This window comes from Muntiacus reevesi, chromosome 2 (genome assembly GCF_963930625.1).
Source record: "Muntiacus reevesi chromosome 2, mMunRee1.1, whole genome shotgun sequence".
In the NCBI taxonomy this organism is placed as follows: Eukaryota; Metazoa; Chordata; class Mammalia; order Artiodactyla; family Cervidae; genus Muntiacus; species Muntiacus reevesi.
The window spans coordinates 270,931,336-270,952,781 of NC_089250.1; the positions used below are offsets into that span (position 1 = coordinate 270,931,336).

A 21,446-nucleotide genomic window follows, 5' to 3' on the forward strand; every position below is an offset into this window, starting at 1 on the left:
GTGATGTGAAGAAGTGACTCATTTGAAGAGACCCAGACACTGGGAAGGATTGAAGGGGGGAGGAGAAGGGGACGACAGAGGACGAGGTGGTTGGAAGGCATCACTGACTCAATGGACATGAGTTTCAGCAAGGTCTAGGAGTTGGTCATGGACAGGGAGGCCTGGCGTGCTGCACTCCGTGGGGTCGCAAAGACTCAGACACAACTGAGTAATTGAACTAAACTGATGGTTAGAATAGGTAGCTGGTGGGAAGCTGCTGTTTACCACAGGGAACTCAGCTTGGTGCTCTGTGCTGAGGAGAGGGGTGAAACCGAGGCCACGGGAGGGAGGGCCAAGAGGGAGATTTATGCATACTCACGGCTGACTGAAGATGTCATACAGCACAAACTAGCAGAATATTGTAAAGCAATTATGTTCCAATAAATAAATAAATAAATAAATAAATAAGTCTCAAAAGGAAAAAAAGCTTAGCAGACTGGTCACCGGTGGTGGAGAACCCGTCTGACCCTGCCGGGGACAAGGGCCACACCCCTGGCCCAGGAATCCCCCACGTGCTGTGGGGAGACTGAGCCTGTGCCCCACAGCTGCTGAGGCCGGGCAGGCAGCTTGCTCTTTCCACGGGCAGGAGGCAAAGAAAAATGCTCACCAGCACTGAACAATAAGGAATGCAGAGCAAAACTACAGGGATGTATCACCACATGCCTGTCAGAACAATGAGCAAAAAGCCCACTAATAATATTATAAACGCTTAAGGCGCTTGGAGATCAGGGAACCGCCTACATGGCTGGAGGGAATGTAAGCTGGTGCAGTCACGTGGGTGGACCGTGTGGAAGTTCCTTAAAAACATAACCTCCTGATATTTAAGGAAATGAATTCCATGAAAAGTAGACAAAACAGATTAATCGACAAATTGACAAGCTTTACAGTTTTTAGTAAATCATCTGCAATTCTAAAATGACCAGTTTTGATCTAGCATTTCTAAAGTCTCTAAGTTTAATGTGTAAGAATACTCATACGCTCAAATATTCCTTCTTGGTTTTCTCACTAACATGTATACCTTCAGATATTTATATCTTGTATTCAATGTGTTATATAAATCATATTATGTATATATCCTCAGATATTTATATATTGCATTCAAAGTATGCCAAAGCCATGAGGAAACAGTTCCTTTAAACCTTACAAGACACATGTGCTAAGAATGATACAGGGTAAGATTTTAGAAATCTTGGTTCAGAATTTTACCATCATGGCTTTTGACTATTCTTTTTGTGACTTTGTTAAACTTACATTTGCTTAAATGAGCCCATGAAAAGCTTTGGCTAACAAGAGAAGAAAGGACAATTGCAGCAGGTGACTTTATGACTCTAGGTCCTCAGGGAATTCGCAGTAAGCCTTGAGGGCCCCTGAGGAAGGTCAAGGCGACAACCAGGCAGAGAAAATTCCAGTACTTGGGGTTGAGACCTGACCCTGGGTGAAGTGCTGTGGGCCCCACAGGCTGAGTGTGGATGGGTCCATTCAAACAAAGACGAGCAGGATTCTGGTGAGCTCGGAGGGTAACACTGATGGGGGACGTGTGCAGTAGACCCTGGGGTTCAGCAAGACTGCTGGTCCCAAGAAAGGGGTCATCTAGTGCAGGTGCTCACAGGACTTGCTGGTGTGAGTTCAAGGACCTGCAGGCTGCCTGCTCCCCGGACAGATGCTGAGGCAGCAACAGCATGGAGCAGTTCAAGGCAGCTCTCAGCAGTACTCTGTATGATCCTTCTTATTAGAACCACCACAATGTCCAAGTAGATAAAAATCAGAGAGGAGATACAACGTAGAAATCATGGGAAATATATGAAGTTATGAGAGGTTTAATGGAAGTAAGGAACTAATTTCTACAGATGCCATCCCCCTGTGCTACAAATAGTTTATCATTACGTTACATTTCCTGCAACCTTAAATAGGTGGGAGAGGTTAATGCTGGTGGTGCATTAACCCTTCATTCATTCCACATCAATTGTAACACTGAAAAACCATTCACTTTTATTCATTAAGGTACATTAATTTTACACATATGAAATAAAACCTTTTACAATTGTTGTTTGATCCTTGATAAAAATACACATTACAAGCTTCTAAAAACTTTCCTGTTTCTCTGATGAAATGATCTGAGAATGTGATTTATATGGTTTACAAAATGGAGGCTAATTTAGTAAACATGGATGGACATTCATTATATTAATATGACTTTTCCAGAAAGAGTTTTCTATACTTACATCAGATAGAATAGGTGTCCTTACTTCAAGCCTGCCAGATAATATGCATGATTTCTCTATGTTGCTGTTATAAAAATACCTTAGATTTTCATGAACTCTCCTTGTTTTATGCTTAAAAAGCAACTGACATAATTATTGAAAACGTAGAGCAAACTTCTTACTTTCAACTATTCCCTGAATACTCACATCACGGTGACCACAGAGTTGTTTGACATCAGTGACAAATGCCTCCATTCAGAGGTTTAGTGTGTATATAACATGGCTGTGTTCTTAATCTTGTAAATTGGAGAATAAATGTAAATGATTCCCACTTAATATAGAAGGGCTTCTCTTACCATTGGGCAACAACCATCAAAAACGTAAGTTCATATATATAGTAGAAACAAATCACAACATGTAGTTATTTGAGAGTTGAATTACATTCGTTTTGGTTCCTTAAAAATCTCAAATAACGTTAACATAAAGGATACATTCATAATAATTATACCTCTGCAAATATCCACCCCATCATCTTGTGATCCATACTAACGTATCAACTTTTTATGTGTTTTATTTATGGAATACTTGCTACAGTGTTTCTGCTTAGAGTAATTGAACAAAAGGGGTACTAATGACATGCTTTCTAGTATGAATTCTCTGGTATTGAGTTACTTTTGATGTTTGATTAAGCAGACTTCTACATTTTTTTATTTCATTCATGTATCTTTCCAAAGAAAACACTCGTTTTTTCAAAATTGTATATTTAGGAGCCACTTTTTTTTTTAGCATTGATTCATTTCTAGGGTTTCTCTGCAGTATGTATTCTCTGATTGTGAGTGAAGTGATGGCTGTGAGGAAATGCTTTGCCACATTCCTTACATTTGTAACATTTCTCTGCAGTATGATCTCTTTGATGTCAAGAAAGACCTGAACTGTGGGAAAAGGCTTTGCCAGAGTCTGTACATTTATAAGGTTTTTCCCGGTATGGATTCGCTGATGTTGTTAAATTTGAACTCTGCTTAAAAGCCTTGGCACATGCTGTACATTTAAAAGGTCTCTTCCCAGTATGGATTCGTTGATGTAGAGTAAGAAGTGAATAATGGATAAAGGCTTTGCCACATTCTGTACATTTATAAGGTTTTTCCCGGTATGGATTCGCTGATGTTCAGTTAAATCTGAACTCTGGTTAAAAGCCTTGCCACATGCTGTACATTTAAGGTCTCTTTCCAGTATGGATTCGTTCATGTCGAGTAAGATGTGAACAATTGATAAAGGTTTTGCCACATGCTGTACATTTATAAGGTCTCTCCCCAGTATGGAGTCGCTGATGTTCAGTTAAAACTGACCTTTGCTTAAAAGCCTTGCCACATGCTGTACATTTATAAGGTCTCTCCCCTGTATGAATTCGCTGATGTTGAGTTAAAGTTGAAATCTCCTTAAAATCCTTGCCACATGCTGTACATTTATAAGGTCTCTTCCCAGTATGGATTCGTTCATGTTGAGTAAGATCTGAAGAATACATAAAGGTTTTGCCACATTCTGTACATTTATAAGGTCTCTCCCCAGTATGGATTCGTTTAAGATGTCGTGTAAGACGTGAATAATTCACAAAGGCTTTGCCACATTCTGTACATTTATAAGGTCTCTCCGCAGTATGGATTTGGTAATGCTCAGTTAAACCTGAACGCTGCTTAAAAGCCTTGCCACATGCTGTACATTTATAAGGTCTGTCTCCAGTATGGGTTCGCTGATGTTGATTTAAATTTGAAATCTCCTTAAAAGCCTTACCACATGCTGTACATTTATAAGGTCTCTCCCCAGTATGGACTCGTTGATGTCGAATAAGAACTGAATAACGGATAAAGGCTTTGCCACATTCTGTACATTTGTATGGTTTCTCCCCAACAAGGATTCGCTGATGTTCAGTTAAACATGAATTCTGATTAAAGGTTTTGCCACATGCTGTACATTTGAAATCTTTCCTTCCAGAATGAATTTTCCTTTGTCTACTTCGATTTGGTGAGTTACTAAAGACTTTTCCACAGGTATTACACTTGCAATGTTTCCACTTAGTCTGAACATTCTGCTGTTGAATAAGTTTTGAAGACTGGTTAACAACTTTATCGTAATCATAACAATCATAAGTCTTCTCTCCAATATCCATACTCTTATAAGTATTAATAGTAAGATTTGAGCTTTGATAAAATATATTCCTACACTTATGATATTCAGAATTGTTGTCTGAAAATTGATGTCCCTGTTGTTTCACGAGATATGAACCTTGGTCAACATTATGCCCAGTTTCATTGCATGAAGAGCTTCTCATTCCATCATGTATACTCTTGGAATTCTTGGGGGTGGAGTTCCTGCTTAAGGCATTCCTCATTTTGTTACACTTGTAAAGTTGTTCCACATTAATTATACCTCCATATCTATTGAACAATGATGGCTGAATAAGGTCTCTCCCATTATTATCAACATTCCAGATTTTGGAGCAAGGAGAAAATAGTTGTTGTTTGGAGAACAAGAAACCCTTGTTAAAGGATCCCTCAAATTGATTGCATTGGGAACTTCCCCCCTCATTTTTAAGTTTCTGGTCTCCAGACATGTTTGAATGTATATTTAATAGACACCTATGCTCAGAGTATAGGTTGGAATGAGTATTTGCAGTAGAGACTAGATGACTTTCCAGACTTTCCACATTTCCCTTCAGAGGATATGTATATTTCAAGAGGTGACGTGGATCTTTGCTGACAAATATACACTCATCTGCAGATGATGATGACTGAAACTGGTCATCTGAAATTGGTTTTTCCTTATTTGATTCACATCCTTGATTTCTTTTGGCGGTAATGTTTACTTCACGGGAAAATGTACCAACTTGGTTGTGTCCATCATAACATGCTCTCTGCTCTTTATATGCCCTCATAGATTCCCAGTCTTTAGTTAAATGTAAATTTCCAAGGTGAAATCTTTCATATATTCTTAGCTTTGTTGTTGGGAGTAAATCTTCTAAGCCTGGCTTTTGGGTCCTCAAACCCTGGGTGTCGTGAGATGACACAGCTGAAAGATACCAAATAATTATTAATTCTACTTAGTATTCCTGGGGAATATAGATTACAATTTACATAAAACTGGCATACACTTGGCTAGATTAAGCTGAAAATCGAGATAGAAGGAGTCAAGATGGCAGAGGATTCAGAAGACGTGGAGTTCATCTCTCTCCACAAAAGCATCAAGAATACATCTTGAAGTGGAAAAATTCTCAGAGCCCTGCGGAACACAGGCAGAGGAACTTGGACACCTGAAAGGACAAGAAAGATTCCTGCTAAGCCAGGTAGGACAAGAGAGTGATGGAGGAAACGGAAGAGGAAAAGAAGCCGAAGGGGATCCGCAAAACCCTGGGGGGATCTGAAGAGAGGAGAGGTCTCCACATCCAGGGAAGCCCCTCACTGGGGGGAGCTCAGTTGGGACAGAAGGGGAGCCTCGTTCTCTGTGGGAAGAGAACACGGCAACCAGCGTGCAGGACAGAGTGAGACCTGTACGCAGGGTACTGACCCCTGCCCTACCCACCCAGCCTGAGAGGGGACCCTCTGCTGCAGACAAGGGTTGGATGCTGGAACGTGCGGTTTGGAGAGCAGACCCAGGTAGAGGACTGCGGTTGGCCGGGAGGAGATATCCTGAGGGGATGGGAGGGAGGGAGGGAGGAGCTCTGCAAATGGGATGCTTGTGGAGGAAGCCTGAACCACCAGAGAAGCAGAGTGGTGCTGTTGAGTGATGCCCGAAGGGAAGAACCTCCTTACAGCCTTTCTGCCCCTCTGCCTGTCCCTGCCTCTCCAGGCACTAGGAATGGCTCCCACCTAGGTGGGTGATCTCACGACCCCCACAGCTGCTTCCTCCTCCCCAGCCTCCTCCCTACCAGGGTAGACTCATGCGCTCCAGGGGCACCTTCAGAGCACACGCCTGTGGGTGATCCCAATGTATAGGTAGTGCTGAAACCACAGCTGAGCCCAAAGGCCCTGCCACTAAGCAAGAAGAGCTTAGAACTCTCCTTGCATCTGTAGAAACCACAGTCTTACATCCCACAAATGGCTTGGTAAACTCAGCCCGAACAGAACATCTGGATGGAAATGAGGCTCTGGTGGTTAAGACCAGGCTGGATTTAGCAACTGTAGACGTTGTAGGCACGCACATGAGGCATTTGGGCCAGGTCACTGTCTACATTGCCCCCATAGCACTGCAGCAGGTCCAGCTCCACAATGAATGTACACCTGGGATATGACTACCGTGGATCTCTGCTGGTGACCTGGTGAAAACAACATCTGAGAGACACCAGGGTCAAGTGCCAGCATACCCATGGTTCAGGTGGGGCCAAGATCAATGCCAACACAGGGTCACCCGAGAGCTCGCACGGCACCTGAGAGATGACACGCAGAGCACTGTCCAAGGATAACATCCCCAGAGGAGCAACACTCAGTGGCTTCCCTCCAAGTGGGTGTGCTCCAGTCCCACTAGATCAGAAGCACCACAGACCAGAGCAGAGCTAATTTCAGATCTGCGGCCTTTGCTCCACCAATCAGGAAGCAGATCCCGCCACAGACAGTGGCAGCCCCAGAGCAAAGGCGAAGCGGCCCTCAAGATCTGGGCAGGCTCTGGTCACAAGAGTAACAATTAATCCCCTCTCAAGGGCATAAGGGCACAAATCTTGGGACCAACTCACCCACCAGGGAGCAGACACCAGAGCAAGAGGATCTAGGATCTGCAGCCTGCAGAACAGAGACCACAAACACAGAACATTGGACAAGATGAGGTGACAAAGGAGTATGGTGCAGAGGAGAAGTCAAGATAGAAACCTACAGGAACAATGAAGCAAGGAGCAGTTGAGCAGTGTAATGAGTAATTTTTGCTATAAGTAATTAAATTTACAAACAAAACGTTTTCACAAATGCTAATGCCTACTAATTATTGAATCCACTTACCACTCACGTTGATATCTGAGCATGTTCTAATAGAGTCTAAAATAGTAAATGCTACTGACCTAGAACTAATCAGAAATAGATGGCATAAACGATAAAGTCCTGGGATGCTTCATAATGAATAAGATAGATTTAATAAGGTAAGAGTTCTTAACAAATCAAATGAGAAGTGAGACTTAAAAAATATGGTGAGAACACAGGGAACTCTACTCAATGCTCTGTGGTGAACTAGATGGGAAGGAAATCTACTCAAGAAGGGAAATGTGCATATGTATCACTTGTTCTTTCTGTATAGCAAAACTGACATAACATTGTAAGATAGCATTACTGAAACAGAAAAATTTCTTCTTAAATATTTCTCTATATAATCTATAAGCTTAATAGTGAATAACAATCAGAGAAAAGCACTGTGGGCAATGTTTTAAACTCCCATGTCTATAATTTCTTTAAAAACTCTGTGAGTGAAATAAATATATTAAAGCATTTTAGCATTAATGAATTGGGACAAATATACTTAAGACCTTTAATGTTAGTTCAAATAAAAAAAGAGAAACTTTTAAAATTCAGATTTGCATTTTCTCATTTTACTGAGGTGTCTTATGCAGTGAAGCAAGAATTTGAGTATGACATTTCGAAGGTCATATGTGTAGTTTCCAGTGGACTGGAAATTATATGGTAGAAAACAAAAAACATCTGTCCTCAATATTCCTAGAAGTTTGGCAATTTTTTGACAGTTCCACCCATACACTTCTGACTAGGGACAGAATCACCATTTTTAAAAGGGCTTAATATAGTTACTCAGATATATGCAGATTTTCTAAAAACCCCCCAAAATGGATGAGTTATCAGGTCATGCAGGTTGTTCCAGGCCAAGACAAGTATTTTGGTTCTAACTGTGAATGTGAAAATTAATCACTGGAGAAAAATACAAATGATAAAAAGAATCAGGAATGGGTCAGGAGATGACGATCTATGACATTGACAGAAATAAACCTATCCTAATCCAAAATCATCTCCAGTGAAGCACATCTTCTCAAACCACACGACAAAGTATGACTTCCTCCCCAATGCTTGTCCCTCTCACCTGACTTATCTGCTTCATCCATAGACACATACCTGGGTGTATGGCTGTCTCCATTCTCCTTACATCCCAGGGATGCTTCATTTGCTCCAGAAACGTGACCAGGTCTGGCTTAGAGACCAAAACACCTGTTCATCCAAAAAAGGAATATGTGTTTTCTGAGATATTCATCAATTTCCAATCCAATATGTATTCACGTGAGAGAGAAGTCAAGGTAGAAAGTTAAAATAGCATTAAAAAAATGATTTCACCAAATAGTTTATTGGAAGCATCTTTAAAAGACAAATGCATCAAAATCAGATTCTGATATTATGCTCAAGTACTACTAAGGCAAAAGCAGGTAGTGGAGTTCCAGTTTTAAGAGGAGAGTGACACTATTTGATAACACAGAACTTACAGAATTATGACAAACCTAGAATGAAGAATATGCAGGTCAAAAAACAACAGTTAGAATCATACGTGGAACAGTTGACATGGTTGCAGACTGGGAAAGGAGTACATCAAGGCTGTACATTGCCAGCCTGCTTATTTAATTTCTATGCAGAGTACATCATGCGAAATGCTGGGCTGAATGAATCACAACCTGTTATCAAGATTACCAGGAGAGACATCAACAACCTCAGATATACAGATGATATCACTCTAATGGCAGAAATTGAAGAGGAACTAACAAGGCTCTTGATGGGGGTGAAAGAGGAGAGTGAAAAAGCTGGCTTAAAACTCAACATTCAGAAAACTAAGATCATGGTATCCAGTCTCATCACGTCATGGCAAATAGATAGGGGAAAAGTGGAAACAGTGACAATTTTAATGTTGGGAGGGGGGCGGGGACTCCCAAATGACTGCAGATGGTGACTGCAGCCATGAAATTAAAAGATGCTTGCCCTTTGGAAGAAAAGTTATGACAAAGACAGCATATTAAAAAGCAGAGACATCACTTTGCCAACAAAGGTCCGTATAGTCAAAGCTGTGGTTTTTTCAATAGTCACGTATGGATGTGATATTTGGAACATAAAGAAGGCTGAGCACAAAAGAATTGATGCCTTCGAACTGTGGTGCTGGAGAAGACTCTTGAGAGTCCCTTGGTCAGCGAGGAGATCACACCAGTCAATCTTAAAGATATCAACCCTGAATATTCCTTGGAAGGACTGATGCTGAAGTTCCAATACTTTGGTCACCTGGCGCAAAGAGCCAATTCATTGGAAAAGATCCTGATGCTGGGAAAGACTGAGGGCAGGGGAAGGGAGTGGCAGAAGATGAGATGGTTGAAGAGCATTATAGACTCAGTGGATATGAATTTGAGCAAACTCTGGGAATTAAAGAAGGCTAGGGAAGCCTGGCTTGCTGCATTCCACGGGATTGCAAAGAGTTGGACATGACTTAGCGACTGAACAACAAGGAGGCAGGTTACATCAAGAAAGAAGGTTACTTTCCCTTGGAAAGTAGTGATCTTAACCTCTACTGGACAAAGCAGAAAATTCTAGGAGACATTGGAGAATGAATGAACCAAAAGCCTGAGGATACATAAGGGATTTTAGAAGCAAGTTATCCTCACCCAAGCAGGCCAGATTCCCGTAGTTCTCTAACATCACGTCCCTGTACAATTCCCGCTGACCGAGGTCCAGGCATTCCCACTCCTCTTGCGTGAAATCTACGGTCACATCCTGGAATGTCAGCAGCCCCTGAAATATAAAGGACATGAGCCACATGGACCTGAGAAGACTTCCTAATGTGACCCAAGATGAAACCAGCAAGAGAAATGGTTTTGATTTAGGAGAATGTCTGGTGTTACACAAGAATATAATTTTTATACTGCCGTATTTTCCACTGTATTTCTAACTGCAGGGAAGAGAATGAGATATGATCCACAGACCACTATGGAAACTATTCTGATCTGGAAGAGAAATTATAAAACAATCACATCAACACTGACTTATCTATTTTTGAAAGTTGAACTTGTGTGACACGGGATAAACTGTCTATCAAGGAAAGCATGTTAGTCACTCAGTCATGTCTGATTCTTTCCGACCCCATGGACTATAGCATGCCAGGCTTCTCTGTCCATGGGATTTTTCAGGCAAGAACACTGGAGTGAGTTGCCATTTCCATCTCCAGAGGAATCTTCCCCACCAAGGGATTGGACCCAGGTCTCTCACAATGCAGGCAGATTCTTCACCATCTGAGCCAACAGGGAAGCCACCTATCAAGGAACCAGGAAATATTTTTAAAAAGCATGATGCTCTGATCTAAGAGTTCTGGAGTGGGGCAAATGTGCCACATTTTTAACAAGCTTATTTTCACTAGTAATGTTGAAAGTTCTGACACATGAATGATCATTCTGAATAGCAAAGAGGTAGACCACTAAGGTAAGAACTTATGCTTAACTTTGAATTTTAAGTGTTTTACAAAATTGACAGGTCTGATAGAATAGTACCCACAGCATCAATAATCCTTTGAACTACTTAATATATATTATATGCCTTTCTAAAAGTTTTTACAGGGTCTTGAATGCATCACATAAATAATATAAAATCAAAAACATTATTGTTCCACCGTTTTGCAAATATTTTGTTAAACATTCATTAAATGACAGATCTTGAATTTTCCTCAGTTTATGTGAATTAAAATTTAACTAGTAAAACACAAATACACAGAGACAACACTAAAGAAAGTGTATACGAGTTTTTCTAGGGTCTTCCCTGGTAGTCTGAGCTCCCAAGTCAGGGGGCTGGATTCAGTCCCTTGTTAGAGAACTAGATCCCACACACCATAGCTAAAATTTGCCTGCTGCAACAAAGTCTCCCACATGGCTCCAAGATTCTGCAGGCTACAACCAAGACACAACTCAGCCAAACAGAAATACGTGTATTTTTTAAAAACAACTTTATATAACTGGGTAGAATATCAAAACAAGAAAAAAAATAATTTAAAATTTTCATGCAAAGAGACATATATTAAAATTAGACTAAATACTTACTAAGACTATTAAAGAAAAGCTAACGTTCAGAAAACTAAGATGACGGCATCCGGTTCCATCATTTCCTGGCAAATAGATGGGGAAAGAGTGGAATCAGTGGCTGACTTTATTTTTCTGGGCTCCAAAATCACTGCAGATTGTGACTGCAGCCAAGAACTTAAAAGACGCCTACTCCTTAGAAGGAAAGTTATGACCAACCTAGACAGCATATTAAAAAACAGAAACATTACTCTGTCCACAAAGATCCATCTAGGCAAGGCTATGGTTTTTCCAGTAGTCATGTATGGATGTGAGAGTTGGACTGAAAAGAAAGCTGAGCACAGAAGAATTGATGCTTTTGAACTGTGGTGTTGGAGAAGACCCTTGAGAGTCCCTTGGATTGCAAGGAGATGCAATCAGTCCATCCTAAAGGAAATCAGTCTGGATGTTCATTGGAAGGACTGATGTTCAAGCTGAAACTCCAATATTTTGGCCATCTGATCAAAAAAATGACTCATTTGAAAAGACCCTGATGTTGGGAAAGATTGAAGTCAGGAGGAGAAGGGGACGAGAGGATGAGATGGTTAGATGGCATCACTGACTCAATGGACATGAGTTTGGGTAAACTCCAGGAGTTGGTGATGGACAGGGAGACCTGGAGTGCTGCGGTTCATGGGGTCGCAAAGAGTCAGACATGAACGAGCGAATGAACTGAACTGATTCATGTTCAATTCAGTTCAGTTCAGCTGAGTTCATTCATATTCATGTCAGTAAAATCGATATTCATGTCAATAAAATCAGTTCATGTTCAGTTCACTTCAGGCTTTCCTATTCATGTCAATAAAATCGAGATGATTTTCAATGGGTTAAAATATATACATCTACTTGTGGATGATATTCTTTCTATATTTTAAATACACTAGGGTGCAAACACATACAATGGTATAAGATAAATTAGAGCTCTTGGTTATGAAACTTTAATTTCTTGACAAACTGTATCATTTTGTTGAGCTGTATCTTAGAACTTCAACACAGATGAAAACAGATTAGCACCAATAGGATTGTTGCAAATATTTTGATAAAAAGTGCAAAAATGTGAGTAAGAAGACTATGTCTGTGATATGAGCGTGGAGTGTACTGGAAACATCACTCTTGGGCTTGAGTGATGAAAAGTCCCACTCCCAAACCCTAGTAACTATCATCAACACAGTGAGTGTTCATTTTCCAAAGCAAAGAGTAACGAAGATGTGGAGTTTCTCCATTAACTGTGAGGGTTTTCACATGTTCCTCATTCCATTTTTCCACAGCCGTGTCTAAAGACAGAGAGGGAAAAAATGAACTCTATAGCCTGATAATCTCAGAGAAATCACCAGAGCCAGTGGACATAATTTGTCATGGTGTAAATGGATCACACGGAAGATGCACTATCAGAACCTGGGCATTTCAGAAAAAATAGGGAAATTATAACTTGAACCTAACATTAAAAATATCAGTTTTATGCAAAATTCATTTCATGTATACTTCCTTTGTTTTGGATGCTAACAATGTTGTCACGCGCGTGTATGTTCCTTGGTTCTCTGTCTCGTCACAACAAAAATTTGGAGTGACGGACATTAAAGACCCTTGGCGGGTAATAGTTCTCGGAGGACAGACTGTGTTATAGCTCTTAACTAAATCAGCGTTACAGCTCTCTGTATTTAGATAATAGCCGGAAAGTCCATCTTCAAGTTCTGAGGACATGCAGATCCCAAGACACGAAGAGAAGATCGCCCCATCGCGTGGGGGAGACAGAGAGAGAAAAGAAGGAAGAGAGCTTTGACTCCTCTTTTTATCTGTTTCTCTGCCCCTGGGCCTCTCTTATGTAAGTCGGGCCTAGGCAGGAGCGTGGTTTGTTTAACCTGAGATTCTCACTCCAGTCCTCGGACCTTCCTTTGTCCTATTTTCGCGGGCTTTCCCTTCCAGGTCTTTTAGCCGCCACCATTTTGGACTGTTTTTCTCTATTTTAACTACCTAACAATGTGTTTAACTACGAAGTCTTAGCATTACAGAGGACACTATCGCCTACTTTTCTTTTTATTTCTGAGCATTTTCTGAAAAATTCTGGATCACTGAGTTTATTCAATATATAAGGGCATTTTCTAACTCCTAAAGAGCTGAAATTGCATCCCCATGGAAACTCATCATGGCATTTCCCCTAGTTCCCTAAGATCCCAACACCGAACCACATCCCAATGGGAATCTCGGATACCAGTGCCTCTCACAAAGGGAATATATTCACCAGTTGAAAGTCGCTAATTCATGCTGAGAATTCATCATGCTCCGTAGAGAGCCAGGATACAGACAAGGGAGACAAGATTCTGGGACACAAGGGAGAAGTGGTCTAAAGAGCCAGGTTTCACTATGATAAGAAGAAAAGGAAAAAATAAAGAAGTTGATAACAAACACCCAGGCAGAAAAGTTAGAAGCAGAGAACTAAAGGTTTGCAGGTTCTCAGTCCAGGCATTTCAGGAAGAAAAGCAGACACAGCCCCAGACCCGGGACAGGACTCGTACCTGAGAAGCTGCCATTTCCTCCTCTTCTTCCTCCTGCTCTGCATCTTCTCTGGGGATGTTATGTCGCAAACTCACATTTGCATCTTGAGAAAATATCTTCAAAGGCATCCATGCAGCTGTTTAACTTGCAACTTCTGCAGGGAAAGAGAAGAAAACGTTTTCCTGTTTCCCTCACCCTTTTCTGAGCTCCTTTTTGACTTTCTGTGTTCCCAATCTGTACTGGGGAATGAAGACTAACCTGATAATGCTAATCACATCCTGGTGCTCTACACTATTTGCAGCTCCTCCGGGCTAGTTCTTCTTCCTTTTTGAATTACAGAGAACAGTGCACAAGAGACAATGGACCCTGCTTCTGGGCTACCTGACCCAGCCAAGAGGGTTGTGAAAAAAATGCCAAGAGGAAGACCCGTATTCAGAGCCCTGAGGGGAAACCTCACACCTGAGACTTCAGGGATAGAGGGTTTAGGGAGGGAACTTCTAGAAACAAAGAAGGTCAATCTGATTCCCTGGGGAGGGGCTGTTTCTAGGATGGGTGTGGTGATCCACAGCCTGTCTGTACCCTTTGGGGCTGGGAGGGGAGAGGTGAGTGAGTGGTGGGAATCACCTGGGGGGTCTTGGGTTCCTGCCAGGCTTTACTTGCAGAATTCTTCCCAAAGATCTCCCCTGTCCTTAGTTTTGTTCACCCTCCTCTGCAGCCTGGGGACACAGGTTTTCACAAAATGATTTGCTTTGTGACCACCTCTCTGCAGGCGTGGCACCTCCAATTTCTGAGGAGGTAGAGGCATTTCCATCCCCGCTTTCTTGGAGAAGAAACCAGGGGCAGCAGGAGGCCTGGCGTGCTGCAGTCCAAGGCGACTGAGCGACTGAACTGAACTGAACTGAGCAGGACACGCTAGGTTCACAGTGCGTATGGGCGGAGCCAAATGCCACTGAAAATGATGCCCTAAATGCTCTCTGATGACCAACCAAGGAAGTAATGATCGGTGTTGTCTTAAGTTACATCACACATGAGTTAACACCTGAGAATGTTGTTGCTCTACTTCCTGTGTTTTTTTCTAGGTTTTATGAATCAACTGTTGCAGTTCGTTGTGTTGTACCCAGATTGCGGAATTCTCCCAAACACGACAGGAGCTGCGGATCGATGCAAAAGCAGTGAGGAACTTTATTACAAGCTCCAGCAGGGACTCTCTTCACACAGTGGTGAAGGAGCCCCGAGGGAAAGCGGCGAGTCTTTTTTATACTGTCTAGCAGGGATGGCGGGAAGGGAAGCTTAGGTGGATTGCCTAATTCATACGGTGCGCGGAAAGGAAAATTTAGGGGGATCGGCTAGTTTATACTGTGCAGCCGGGGAAGCGGGAAGTCTTGGTGGGATAGGGGTGGGGTAAGGGACTTCTCCCGCCTTCTAGATGGCCTAGGGGTGGAGGGAAACTCGTCTCCCTCTGATTGGTTGGTTTGAGGAAGTTTTTTTCTCTTCTTCTCGGGAGGGGTTCTCGCTCAGAATTGTACTGCTATCTAAAATGGAGTTGTTTTAAAATTTTCTTTCTTTTTCCCCCCTCTTCTAGTTCCTATGGAAGACCCAATCATGGGTCTTCTACAGAGTCAACTATATCATCTGTGGAGACAGTCGAATTTGAGTTCTGCGTAACATTAGGTGGATGGACAGGCAGTGTGTTTTTCTTAATAACTCTCTCTTGACAGACTTCATACTCAAGATGCTTTTTGGGAATTGGGGCGGAGGTCTCTTTCTTCTGTAACTTCTTCCTGCTGTGCCTGGGTGTAGGCCTGCCTAGCAGACTAGAAGTCTCTCTCTACCTGATCTAAGTTGGGGTGTTTTATATCTGAAACCAGCTTTTACTCTTATAATAACAGCAACTTAGTTTGAAACTGTTGGCGCCTCTCAGAGATAAAATAGACAGGGGCCAAGCAGGAGACCTAACAGGATGGTCATCACTGGTCCCCAGAAACAGGAGGCACCGCTGGGATGATTGGCTGGTGGTCAAGCAACAGAGCTGTGTTCTAGGAATCTTGTGTTTAGTCTGAAGTTACCATCTTTCACCTGGGTGGGCTCCAGTTCTGTAGAAGAGAACTCAAAGACATTGTTATACATATTTCTTTGAGTAGGAACCAGGACCCGTCTCAAGGCTGTACCACCATTTGATTGTTTCCCCTCTGTTTTTGTATTTTTATTCCTTTCTTGATTAGCAATTGTTTGAATCTACCCTTTGGAACTCAGGGAAGGTCAAGGAGGCTGAATAAATCCTATATTTTACAGTACAGCAGATCTGTACTCCAGACTTGCCACCCCACCGAGTCCTGCTCAGTTTTAATTTAGGGAACGGGGCAACTGTGACTGTGATAGTTGTCAAAATGGGGCATAGGACTGCCTCAGCTTGGAGAAGAGACACTGAATTGGGAGTATTTCTGAGTTTTAAGTCTTAGACCTGAGCCTTGTATGATTAAAATCTCAATCCCTTGGTCTGCCATTTTCTTGTAACATACCCAGTTAGTATTACCTGGAGAAGGGATAACTGGAGTTTTAATAGACAAATAATTTTTTTTTTTTTTAGAAGAATAGGACTGAAACCCAGTCTGGACCTGGCACTTCGGGGAGACTTTTAGCCAGGTGGCCAGTTGCTTAGTTTTATAAAAAGTAAGGTAGACGTTACTAGCTTCTAGCAGACATTGTTTTGAGAATGGTGGCATTTAAGCCTGACACGACTCAGAAAACTCAAGTGTTTAGCAATACAATGTCTAATCTGAAATTACACTCATAGTAACACCTGGCTATTTCCCAGGATGTCTGAACCATCACTGAGTACTCTATTTTGACTTTTAATTGTAAAATTTTTTTAATAGCCAAGGCAGATGGCACCATTAATGATGTCAGTGTTTCTCTAGGTATGAGAAGATGCAAGAATTGGGACTCATAAAATCTCTTGAAAAGATCTAACTATCTGAAGGCCTGTTCTGCCAGTTTTTTCCAGAGCACCGAGTGTCTCATTTTTGATCTTCACCCTGAACTCCTTTCAGGGCCGTTGAAAGTCAGCAGTTGCAGTGGCCATGATCTAATCTCTGTAGATGTAGATGGCAAGTGTCAATCTTCAGTTGGTGGAGCCTCTTTTTGTTCATAAAGTTGACCACAACTTTGAGGGGAGCATTTCATGACGATTTTATCCCATGGTGCTGAGAATGTCTATTCTCAGGTTTGGCAAAGATTTTGTTGACAGGCCACTCAATGTGCTGTTACTGGACTAGGCCATAAAACAGTATCTAAAATTCTCTGGACCACCTGTCTTACTAGCCTCTTGGTCCAGGAAAACATTCCCTCTTGTTGTTTTTTCTCATTATCTAGTTACACTGCCATCATTATTGATCTCATAGGGAACTATATATTATGTTATCAGAGGCCTCAGTCACACATTTGGCACTGTAAGAAATGGCAATTTTGTAAAACAGGTGAAATACAAAGAACATAGCCAGCAGTACTAGTAAAGTCACGAGTAAGATGTAAGAGCTTCTATTAGATGTAGCCCAGTATATCTCAGGTCATCTGACTTAGTCTACTCTGTATGAACCTTTATCTTTCAGAGAAATTATACATTAGCACCACCATCTATAAGGCACACAGCCCAGTTTTCTAGTGTTACTAGACTGATTATTTTTAGTATGATTTAATCGTTTTTAACACAGAGGAGACTTTAAACCTAAATTACCATAGCCTGGTGTTATCTATATAAATTTATCTTATAATTGTGGGAGATTTTTTTCTTTTGCTAAAACTGTTTTTTTTTTTTTTTTTTTTGCTCTGATTGAGCTTGAGGGATAGAAAAAGGCTCAAATTTATGGCCAGAGTCAGAGTAGGCATTATTAATTGGCCTGGTGAGGGGATCTCATGTAGTAATATCACAGTGACCTGAATATAATTTTTTCAAGTAAATTTTTTCAGGGCCAACCAGTTAGAGTCTTGTAGTAGAGAAATTTACCAAAGTAACCCAGAACTAGATACAGGTGATTGGCCAGAAACCCAACAACTGGATTGATTTTTAAAACTGGCATAGAATCAGGCCTATGATAGAAAAGCATTTGATTTATATACAAAGGTCTAAGAAGTCAAGAGAACACTATAAATGATCATACGAATCAGGTCCAGCATCTTGGACAGGCTGTCTACCTCTGATGTTGTTGTCTTTTCATCCTGGTGTACTGTAGTATTTCCTGTTTGAGCATCACTTTAAGGTGAGATCAGCTCAGCTGTCTCTTCTATAGACCAATTCAGTGTAGGGGCCTCTGGAAGTGGGAATTAATCTAAGAGTTAATTTCTCTTTAGTTTTATTGTGCATGAGCTAATTAAGAGTACCTGATAAAAAGTCCTTTTATTCAGGTTGGAGACAGTCTCTTAAATTGTCTTTTTTCAGTCCTGGTTGCAGGTCATGAGGCATCTGATCTTCATCCAAAGATACATTACTGAGATAAGCTTCAGAAACAAACTTTTACATTAATATCACATAACAGAATTGATCATAGACTTTTTATTTTGCTGAAACACTTGTAGGATCTCAGACTGAACTTTTAATATAAAACAGGGCTGGGAAACTCACACCAAAGGCTTATCACAGATTTTGCCTAACAAATCTAGGTGAACTCTTTTTTTTTTTTTAATGTAACCAATTATTTTATTTAACCAAATAAACAGTTTAATATCTCTCTTTGGGATGTTTCTGGGGCCCTCTGAAACACCCCAAAGCTAGCTAGATGTCAAGGGAAATTTTAAAAAATTCGATTCAGGAAGTTTTATAGAAAAGATTAATTAAAAGTTTTACCTAATTGGCTCTAACCAGTTTTTTATGACCGTGTCATTTTTAACAAAATCTACTTATTTAACTTATTGTAATCTAATTTTAGAAAATCCTGATCATGCATAACTCTTTTTAGTATTTTTTAACACTTTTTCTTTACTGAAACCATACTTCTTGCTTTATTTTAGCAACCAAGAGCTAACTTTTATATTAGCATTTTATAGATTGGTGAGCATAAATACCAGTGATAATTTTTAAAACCCTTGTTTTCTTAAAACATTTTAGGATGCCATCAAACATTATTCATCTATAGTCTCAAATCTCTGTAGTTTTTCTGTAAAAGGAAATCAGTGTTTAGTAGTAAATGTTTCAAAATCTTATTTCATTTGGAAATGACCTAATTATTTAATAGACTTCCAATACTTAGTTTAGCAGAACCCTTAGAAATTCAAGTTACCCTAATCTGGAGAGACTATTTTAAATAGATATTCTTGAAGAATAATTATTTTTAATAGAGTTTATATACAAACTCATACCTCATTTACATTTTCTACAAGTTTTTTTTTTTACTCAAGATAATTTCTTTGTCGACAAACTTGTAACAGGTATAATATTTAACTTATATTAAACCTAGGTACAATGAAAATATTTCACTTGATGTTAATTACTCTAAAATAACAGAATTGTTATGTCTGTATTAGATAGGGCAACAAACAAACAAACATTAATATCAGGTATTTAATACCGAATATTTCTCAGTTCACCTGAACCCGGAATTTATTGTTTAATTTAGAATTATTAGATTTGTAAGCGCTTACCCTCCCCTTTTTTTTAAGCCAATTAAATAGAGCTCATTTACAAATTAACCTAAAAATATTTTTCAGAGACAAAGACATACCAAAACATATTTAGACAGACACAGTGCAAGATCTATCTTTCATTTTCTAAGTTTGGTCATAAATTACATATTACAATATAAAACTTAAACAAATAACATTTTTAAAGGCTTTTTTTCTTTTTTTTCCCCTCTGTCTCAGATGGTCTAAATAAGTGTTTTTGAGAGCCCTGGTCTCAAGGCACAGGGAAAGAAAATCAAGTTTTAACAAAATGGCGGCAGGTCTAAATGTTGGTCAGACAAAGCAAAATAGCCGTCACAAATCACAACACAGAACAGAGTTAAAACACACATATAAACCTGGCAGTCTTCATCAGACACTCCCTTAAATACAAGAATACAGTCCCTCAGAAAATCTTCTATAGAAACACAAAACTTCAGATGTCTTCAAAGATTCTAAAAGGAGGAAAGAAAGCCAGGTTCAAAGAAGGAGAAGAAGGAGGCGGGAAAGAGGGGCAAAAGGGGTGGACTTATAGACGTCTCCTGCCACCTGCAGACATCCAGGCATTACGGGACTTTCCCCTGGGCTTTCAGAGAAGGGAGGACTGGAACTCGGCCCTACCAGAAACCAGATCAGAAAATTCGAGTTCTCTGCCAAGAGGAGGTGATCAGTCTCCGAGGCTCAAGCTGAGGCCCTTCGACCAGATTCCTGCGTCCAGGACCGGGGGACTAGAAAAACGGGAAGGATAGGAAGGGCTAAGGAGAGGAGAGAGGGAAGGGGGGAGAGGTTAATAAAGTCTCTTGTTCTTTACCGGTCGGGGCACTCTGGCCAGTTGTCTGCGTCAGGAGGAGACCACGGACAAAAGGGTCCCATCTGCGGCCGCTGGGTCTGGTCCATTGGCAGACAAGCTGAGTACTCTGGACCCTGAATCCAGTTATTAAGGTAAGCGGAGAGCATCTAGATTGGGCCTGTCCCCTCGTCAGTCAGTCACACAGTGAACAAACAAGACGACACACCAGACAATTAACAGAGCGCGCAATCCCGAGAAAGAAAGTACAGAGTAGTCCCCACACAGGTATATATATATACACACGGGACTGCAGAGTGGGAGCTGCAAGACGTCTCCTCCGGCCCCCTGCTGGAGACCATTATCTGAGCGTCCGCCTAGGTTTAATTTCCAGCTACAGACAGATACAGATTGGGCCCCCTTTGATACAGATGCAGCTGCTGTTATTGCTTACCGGCCGTTCATCCTCCGAAGCGCGGGTCCTGAAGGACTCGGGGGATCCCGGACGAGCCCCCATATGTTGTACCCGGGTTGCGGAATTCCCCTAAACGCGACAGGAGCCGCGGATCGATGTAAAAGCAGTGAGGAGCTTTATTACAAGGTCGAGCAGGGACTCTCTTCACACAATGGTGAAGGAACCCCGAGTGAAAGAGGCGAGTCTTTTTTATACTGTCTAGCAGGGACGGCGGGAAGGGAAGCTTAGGGTGATTGCCTAATTCATACGGTGTGCGAGAAGGACAACTTAGAGGGATCGGCTAGTTTATACTGTGCAGCCGGGGAAGCGGGAAGTCTTGGTGGGATGGGGGTGGGGTGAGGGACTTCTCCCGCCTTCTAGATGGCCTAGGGGTGGAGGGTAACTCGTCTCCTTCTGATTGGTTGGTTTGACGAAGTTTTTTTCTCTTCTACTCGGGAGGTGTTCTCGCTCAGAATTGTAATGCTATCTAAAATGGAGTTGTTTTAAATTTTTCTTTCAGTTGTCTGCTCCATTTAGAGAGCTCTATTTTCCCACATCTCTAGGTATCATGACCAAGGAAAAACTAAAAATAGAAACATATTGATCTTTCTCATATTATGTTTTCTAAGAAAATTTTCAGTCTGCATTCACCAGTACCAACTTTGTACAAGATTTAGTTTCACAGCAGAATTGAGAATAAAGTATAGACATTGCCCATATACCTCTTGTTCCCACGTGTGGACAATCTCCCTACTTAGCTTTCCCCAC

At 41.2% G+C, this 21,446-nt stretch overlaps 1 protein-coding gene across 1 annotated transcript; it reads right to left on the reverse strand.

Annotated features, from left to right (window-relative positions):
* Positions 1-3,318: 3,318 nt before the first annotated feature.
* LOC136161572 (zinc finger protein 724-like) lies at positions 3,319-20,976 on the reverse strand. The gene is made up of 5 exons (XM_065926557.1): positions 20,679-20,976; positions 13,806-13,939; positions 9,853-9,979; positions 8,333-8,425; positions 3,319-5,303 (listed from the first exon to the last, which is right to left on the reverse strand). The coding sequence occupies exons 2-5, from the start codon at positions 13,911-13,913 to the stop codon at positions 3,454-3,456; spliced, it is 2,178 nt and encodes a 725-aa protein (XP_065782629.1). The 5' UTR covers positions 13,914-13,939; positions 20,679-20,976; the 3' UTR covers positions 3,319-3,453.
* Between the last annotated feature and the right edge of the window lie 470 nt (positions 20,977-21,446).

Coding starts and splice junctions, on each gene's coding strand:
- LOC136161572 (XM_065926557.1), bottom strand. CDS start 13,913: ATGCCTTTGAAGATATTTTCTCAAGATGCAAATGTGAGTTTGCGACAT. Junction 9,980..13,805: donor AGGAAATGGCAGCTTCTCAG/GTACGAGTCCTG, acceptor TTTATATTTCAG/GGGCTGCTGACATTCCAGGA. Junction 8,426..9,852: donor CGGGAATCTGGCCTGCTTGG/GTGAGGATAACT, acceptor TTGGATGAACAG/GTGTTTTGGTCTCTAAGCCA.